The 8,314-nt window shown below is 45.9% G+C and overlaps 1 protein-coding gene across 1 annotated transcript; it reads right to left on the reverse strand.

The window, feature by feature from the left end:
* Positions 1-5,310: 5,310 nt before the first annotated feature.
* Positions 5,311-8,314, reverse strand: CCDC70 (coiled-coil domain containing 70; the record flags this gene model as incomplete). The annotated part of the gene is made up of 2 exons (XM_080688945.1): positions 8,258-8,314; positions 5,311-6,059 (listed from the first exon to the last, which is right to left on the reverse strand). The coding sequence occupies exon 2, from the start codon at positions 5,977-5,979 to the stop codon at positions 5,311-5,313; it is 669 nt and encodes a 222-aa protein (XP_080545071.1). The 5' UTR covers positions 5,980-6,059; positions 8,258-8,314.

Consider the following 8,314-nt stretch of genomic DNA (forward strand, 5'->3'; position numbering starts at 1 on the left):
AGAGGGGAGAGGAGAGAGGAGAGAGGAGAGAGGAGAGAGGAGAGAGGAGAGAGAGGAGAGAAGAGAGAGAAGAGAGGTGTTGACTGGAGGGGCAAACCACATATAATCCCCAAGTACATATCCCCAGGGATTCCTCAGCAACCAAGCCTTGCCTCCAACATAGCTGTGTATGCTCCATAAGCTCTCAGGGGATATTATATATCTGAATCATTCCAGTGACTTATTAGATGAGGTATTTTTTGAAGGATATAAAGTAACTCGAATAATTTCCTCAATAGCAAGGGAGTTAGAGTAGGTAGCTGCACAAATAGGAACATTGTGCAGAATATAGTTCTGAATTATTCCAAAAGAGCCCCTACTGCCTCTGTGGCCAGGAGTAGACTCCAAGACTTACACCACTACTAGACAGGGATGCCTCTGCCCTGCTGCCTCCAAAAGCTTCATTTACTGCCACCCTCACACAATGACTTCCATGTGACATCTTTTTCTTCACTGAGGATACATGTGATTGGTGGAGCCTGGGTCACATGTCTGTGCTCTGGCTGCAAGGGAGGCTGGGAAATAAATTTTGGACCTTCACTTATAAAATGGGAAATACCCCAAACATAAGCAGGGTATTTCTGTGGGAAGCGCAAAGCTTTTTACATATTCTCTGCATTGTCTCTACCCACTTAAACTTTCTAGTCTGCTAGAGGATTCAGGCAATTAAGCTGCAGAGAACATCTCAGGGTGACCACTGCTGGTCCCAGGAAAACACAAGTTCAAGAAGAGGAGCCCAGAGAGATCCCTCACCCAGATGACACTTTCACCAAGAAAGTCTCCCCAGTGTCGGTGATATGAAGGCTGACATGGGAAGGATGGGGGTGGGCTCTTTATGGAGAAGGAGAAGGCTGAGGATAACAGGAGTAACACCTTCAAACATCCAATTTCACAAGGGAGAGGGACTCATTCAGGGAGAGCCTGCCTGTGGGCTGGAGCAGAGGAGATGGAGCCAACCAAATGGCGATTTAACAAGCCCTCTGGAAGATTTCCAAGAACACTTAAGTTCCAGAAGCATTGCTTTAAATGATATGCCTATATGGCTGCTTTTTGAATTTTCAATGTTGAGTATGATATACTGATTCCCACAATCAAAAAATGAGCAGATTTCCCATCTCTGCTCACATTCCAATGCTGTGTATTTTAATTTGGGCTAGATCGCTATTCGGTATTCATATTCATAGAACTATGCAAATGCTAGTCACAGCTGTGTTTGTAGTTTGCCACAGCTATTCTTCCTTTTTTGCACAAGTCTTTGTTTTACATTAATATATAACTGTTGTTTTTTACCCCAGTTACTGAGTTGTCTCCCTACTTACCACTTATTCAGCCTCAACCTCTGCCCAGCAGTGTTTGTTTCCTTTTAATACAGTCAATTACTTTAGGTATTACATAAATTTTCTTCCCTCTTTTCTTCTTTCCTCTCTCCCTCTCCCTCTTCTCTCTCTTCTCTCTCTTCTCTCTCTTCTCTCTCTTCCCTTCTCTCTTTCTCTCTCTCTCTCTCTCTCTCTCTCTCTCTCTCTCTCTCTCTCTCTTCTCTCTCTCTCTCATCTTGTAATACTGGGGATTGAACCCAGGGCATCGCACACTGAGCTACACTCCTAACCCTTTTAAATTTTTTATTTTGAGATAAGGTCTCAATAAGTTGCTGAGGCCAGCCTCAATTTTCTTATTCTTCTGCCTTAGCCTCCAGAGTAGATGGAATTGCAGATCTGTGCCACTCCCTACCAGGAGATCAAGGCAAAGAATCCCAGCTGCCCCTTAGATCTCTGGCTATTTCTTATCCCAAGAAAACCCTAGGAAAAAGCTGGGCATGGTAGCACACGCTTGTAATCCCAGTACTTGGGATGCTGAGACAGAAGGATCCAGGTTCACGGCCAGTCTCAGCTACTTAGTGAGGCCCTCTGCAACTTAGTGAAGCCCTATTTCAAAATAAAGAATAAAAAATTGGGCTGGAGGTGTAGCTCAGAAGTAGAATGCCCCTAGATTCGATCCCTGGCAACACACACACACACACACACACACACACACACACACACACCAAAAAAAAAAAACCCAAAAAAACAAAAAAACAAAACAAAAAAACACCCCAGGAAATCTCTCAGAAGGTTAGCAGTGCTGTCATGGGCACCATCTTTACAGGGAGAACAGCTTTGACTGCTACTGAGGTTGTAGAGAAATCAATCTTTATTTGTGTAAACAGTAGAACTAAGTAACCCAGAGGTCAGAAGATGCTTTCATGGGCATGATCTGTTGTACACTGTCCATCTTTGAGCCTGTGTGGAGGTCAAGTGGTTCCCAGTTGTCAGGTATACACAACTTACTTACCCTTAGGTTAATTATCTTTCCCCTAGAATTTGGGTTTATTTATCACGATATATCTCATCCTGTGTTTAAAACACTCAAGTGGGGAGCACGGTTGGAGCGCTCTCTCAGAGGCAGCCCTTGCACCTCCTGTTCCCTAGCATGGGTCAAATCACGTACATCATGTGGTGATGTGATGGTCTGTTTCCCCCACTGGGCTCCAAGCTTCATGCAGCCTGGAATCACCTCATCCCCAGACAGGGAACAATGTCAGAAGGTGCAATGGTGGTTGAATAGATAAACAGGTGATGAACTGATGATTGGTTTAGATGGCACCACACTTGCAGCAGTGACCAGGGACCTGCGGGGAGCTGAAAATGGTTACACAAGGGAGGAAAGAGCTGCTCCCACTCATTCCTTTGAGAACCGAGGCCTTGTGGGGGACTCAGCATTTCCCTAACTGATCAGAGGCACAGAGTTGCTCCTGGGAGCAGGCCAGCTTTCCTGGTACCAAGAATGTTCGGCAGATCTAGGTGGCTTTGTAAAGTTTCTTATACTGTCCATCTCTCCACCACCAACCCAAACCACAGTGAACTTCCTAAACTCAAGGCTCACGCAGTGTTGTAGCCATTATCAGGTGAGTTACTCTAAGGTCACATACCAGGAACCAGGGCTGTGTTGGATAAGAATGAGACCCAGCTGAGCCTGGAGGATCGCAGTTCTCAGCTACCTAGTGAGGCCCTCAACTTAGTGAGACCCGGTTTCAAAATAAAGAATAAAAAATAGGGCAGGGGAGTGTAGCTCGGAGGTCAAATGCCCCTGGGTCCCATCCCCAGACCCACTAAATAAATAAATAAATAAATAAATAAACAAACAAACAAGACCCAGAGGCAAATGACACGGGTTCTAATCTCAGCCCCCCCCCATTTGTTACTTGCCTGGCCATGTGTGATCTCTTCTCTAGGCCTCCGTTCCCTCATTTGTACAATGGGTGTGCTCACTTTCCCTGACAGCCCACAGTCATGGGAGTGGGAGAGTATGAAGTGCTTGGTGAGGAGCGGGGAAATCACAAAGGTGAGGTATATCGGCATGTTAATAATGGCAAAGGCCAGAGCTAAGAGAAGGAAAAACAGACATTTGCCTTGGCGTTTGTTACTCTTCCAGTTCTGGTCAATTTTATACTATGTTAGTCAGCTTTTCATCTTTGTGACCAAAATATCTGACATGCACATCTTAAAGAAGGATTTTTTTGGCTCCTGGTTACAAAGGCTCCGGCCCATGGTCAGCTGACTTCACTGCTCTGGGCCTGAGATGAGGCAGATTATCATAGCAAATCAGGATGTGTTGGAGGAAATTTCGTTCATGGCACACAGGAAGCAGAGAAAAGAAAAGAGGGGAAAGGGCTGAAGATAAGATAAATCCTTCCAGCTCATGCTACCAGTGACCCACTTTCTCCAGCTAACTTCCACCTCCCCATAGTCCATTCATTCATCAGTGGGTTGAGCCACTGATGAATGATCCTAAGGTCAGAGCCCTTAGGATCCAACCACTTCCACAAAGCCACCTCTGCACACATGAGGCTTTGGGGACATTCCAAAGCCAATCCATAGCACATACCAGTGCCCGTGAAGACCACCTCAAGATGAAAAGCTGGGCACGTAAATTACTTGACCACATTTCTGTACATTCATTTAGCGAATTTATCTCCCTGGGACCTTTAAAATATTTTTGTTTGGTTGTTTTAAAAAATATTTTGTACTGGTGCATTGTAGTCATACATCTTAATGAGTTACAAGATGATAGAGGTAGGGCTTTTAATTTTAAATGAATGAAGGGAGAAAATCCAAAGGCATGAATTCACAATACAGAAATGCAAATACAGTGAGACCTATGTGAGTATGTGGGGCAGAGGACAGGAGGGTTCCCTATTCCTGACACATCATCCTGTGGGTTCAGTTTAATCCCATCTGCAGAAAAGACCAGTGCTTTTGAGGGGTGCTACTGAACCCGAATGTCAAGGGCCCTTTCTCATGCTGACAGAATGTGGCTAGTTGAGAGGTTTGGTGAGAACTCAGAACTGTCGGTGAGTGGATCTTTAAGAGATTCTGCCTGCTTGTTCAAAATGGCCTGCCAGGGGATGAAGAGGCTTAAATGAATTGTTTACAGCACTTTATGGCCTTTTGTGGAAAGCTGTCAGCCCACAGCAGGCCTCCAAGATTGCTCAGAGTGAAGGAGAAGTGAGTGCTCTCACAGCGTGATAGAGGTAGGGATATCTCAGCCCTCTCTGTCCCTAGTGTCTTTAGGTGGCATTATCTGAGCCTTTCCTCCCCCGTGCCTAGTCTTTTATTTATTTTTCATTGTTTATTTGGTACTGAAGATTGAGCCCAGGGACTTTCTATCTACCTCTGAGCTATACCTCCAGATACCATGTGTGTGTGTGTGTGTGTGTGTGTGTGTGTGTGTGTGTGTGTGTGTTACTGCAGATTGAGTCCAAAGGCATTCTACCTCCCAGCTATACTCCCAGCTCTATTTTTGTTTTAATTTTGAAACGAGGTCTTACTAAGTTGCAGGGGGCCTCACTAAGTTTCTGGGACTGTCCTCCAACCTGTGATCTCATGTCTCAGGCTCCCAAGTACTGGGATTACAGGTATGTGCCACCATGCCTGGCTCCATTCCTACTCTTTTGAAGAGTGATAGATACTGTACTCAGAAATACCCACATGCCTGGGAACACTGTGAGCTGCCTGAGACAAAGCTCTATGGCCAGCAAGACAGTCTGGAGGATATAGCCTGAGAGAATCACAAAACCTCAAAGAGCTGACTTCTCAAAGTTCTCCCGAGGACTTTATTAGGTCTTTCAAAGCAAGGAGACAATAAGAGCTCATTTCTCTAGTACATGGAATCACCCTGGACTTGGGCCCTAACCCAAGGAAGTGTGCACTCATTGCCCTGTGTCTTCAGTGCTCACTATGCCCGACCTCGGGGAAAGGCTGGCGACTGCGGGCCTCCATGGAGGTTGTAGGGCCCGTCTTCCGGCAACTGCTCCCCAGCAACATGGCCGCCACCTTCTATCCAAAATTCTTTCTCTTCCTCCCAAAGGGCATTTTCTTCCTCCCAGAGGGACTTTTTATCTTCCCACAGGGCCTTCTCCTCCTCAAGGAGGGCTCTTTCCTCTACCCACAGGGCTTTTTCTTCCTCCCACAGGGCCTTGTCCTCCTGAAGAAGGTTCCGGTCTCGTTCCCATAAGGCATTGTCCTCTTTCCAGAAGGCCTTATCTTCCTTCCAGAAGGTACGGTATTTTTTCCAAAAGCTTTTCTCTTCTTCGCGAAAAGACTTTTCCATTTCCCAGAAGTTTTTTTCCTCTTTCCAGAAAGTTTTCTCCTCTTCCCAAAAACGTCTCTCCTCTTCCCAAAAACCCAAGATCTGGCCCCGAAAGGCACGGATCTTGCATCGGAAAATCCACATCTCTTCCCTGAAGTCTTCTATTTTTTCACGGAAAATCTTCATCTCTTCCCGAAAAGCCCTTTCCTCTTGCAGCTTATGGAATAGTTTCTTTTGGCGAATACTGGGTGAGGAGACCACCAGCGACCGGAGGCAGGCAAACCCCATCCACTTGCTCACTTTGAAGGAAAACATCTTCCTAGTCAGCCAGGATGGCGAGGTGGCTGTGATGGAGAACAGGGCCACGGGCCAAGTCCCAGGCAGCTGGTCAGACCCTGTGGAGGCACCAGAGAGAACATGTCTGTGACTATCACATGCTGGGGGTTGGGGGCACCAGGGGCCACACTTTTGCTCTCTGTTCCACTGGTGGTGTTTTTGAGTGACATATTTTGGTAGAAACATGCTGTGTGTTCATGGCCTTGGACTAATCACTGTATTCAAGTTCAAGCCTGCTAAAAACAGAACGTCAGACAGCAACAGTGGTTTTAAACCAGGGAGTCAGAGAGGTGCATCACAAATAGTTCTGTTTCGCTTTTAAGTAATAAAGCATAGCAGCCCCACAGGGTTTACTTTTGTTATAGCCCTCAGAAGTAATTGAAGGTTCTGGTGTCTCACTTGGGAATTGCTCCCGTTCTCCGATGGGCATGCTCACTTGTGAGTGTCCTTGTCATCAGCCATCTGGGAATCCGAGGCTGAGACCCACTGACCCAGGGGAGTCTGTTTTAGTAGAACAGTCTATTTTGAGAACAGAGGTTTAAAGCAAAAAGGTGCAGTGATGGAAAATGTTGTGAGGATGTGGAACAAGAGGAACTCTCACACAATAGAGAAGACCCTTATGACCCAGCAGCTCCACTCCCAGATATGAACCCACCGAAAACTCAGACATTGTGATCAGGATGCATAAGCGCTACCCTGGAAACAACCCAATGACCATCACAATAAAATGAGAATTTAAAAAACGGTATATTCATGCATTGGACAGCATATCTCCATCTAATAGAATGGATGAATCTTACAGTGTTGAAAGACAAGAGCAGGATTAGGCGATTTCAAAGACTGAAGTTCCTAAACAAGCAAAACTGAGTTCTAGCAGATAGGGAAACATCCCTGAGTGATAACAAAATAGAAAAGCAATGAAGCAAGTCCCAGTCGGTCACCTGTGTGTGCAGGGACAGGTGGGGTCCGCGAGTTGTGCTTAGGTGAGCACTGGGGAGGGGCTTCCGAGGAGCTGGCAGTATTCTGGCTTTTTTTTGCCTGGGTGGTGGTTGCATATGGGTCATTATAAAAATGTGTCCACAGCCGGGTGTGGTGGTGCACGCCTGTAATCCCAGTGCATGGGAGGCTGACGCCGGAGCCCTGGCAGGTTGGAAGCCAGCCTCAGCAAATTAGAAAGGCTCTCGGCAACTTAGTGAGATTCTATTTCAAAATAAAATAGGGCTGGAGGCGTAGCTTGGAGGTAGAATGTCTATTGGCTCAATCCCCAGTCACACACACCCACCCACCCACACACATGCGCTCACAATAAACAAACACTAATGGATGGAAGGAAGGAAGGAAAGGGAAGGGGGAAGGGAGGGAGAGAGGAGACAAGGAATCTCCAAATATTCCCGTTATCTGGGTATCAGATATAAGAACTATACACTAAGAGTGGCTTCCATTTTTTGCTTTCTAGAAAAGCTGTCAGGTTCTCACTCCACTGGGCAAATCTATACGTGAGCGCACTGGAGCAGCATGAGGCCTTTCAGGGAGACTTTCCAGACTTCCCCTTTATTTTTCATCTCTGGATTGGGAGGAAGGCATGAGGAAGAGGCTGGTGTGTGTGTGTGTGTGTGTGTGTGTGTGTGTGTGTGTGTGTGTGTAAAGAGCCAATGACTATACCAAGGGCAGCTGGTGGCATCCCCATCCCCATCCCAAGGGTCACGCTAACCAGAAACCTGGTGCTCACCCTTCACCTCCTCCTCTTCCTCATCATACTTTTTGTCCACCATCAACCCCTCACGGTTAAGATCCTGAACATCAAATAGGCAGATTCAAATTTAGATATAAAGTACAATATAAACCTGTAGATGCAGATCTAGGTAGACATGAAACCGAAAATAAAAGGTGCCGGGTGTGGTGGTGCACGCTTGTAATCTCAGCATTTGGGAGGCAGAGACCAAGGGACTGCGGTTTGCAGACAGCCTCAGCTACTTAGCGAGGCCTTTCCCAACTCAGTGAGACCCTGTTTCAAAAATAAAGACTAAAAAAAAATAAATAAATAACTAGAGTTAGGGATGTAGCTCAGAGGTACAATGCCCCTTGTACCACAAATAATAATAATAGTAATAGTAATAGTAATAATAATAATAATAATAAAAGATGTCTGGTCTTCACAATCATACCTCAAGACAAGGGCTTGTTTTTAAGGAGAATGCTACATATAACCTTATGTGTAGAATAAATGACACACGATCTAAGGCCAACAGTTACTTACTGTTTAGCTGTTTCCCAACTGGGCATGTCCTGTAGCCCTCAGAGGGCAGGCAGTCAT

The sequence above is a fragment of the Muscardinus avellanarius genome, assembly GCF_963383645.1.
Source record: "Muscardinus avellanarius genome assembly, chromosome: 2".
Taxonomy (NCBI): domain Eukaryota; kingdom Metazoa; phylum Chordata; class Mammalia; order Rodentia; family Gliridae; genus Muscardinus; species Muscardinus avellanarius.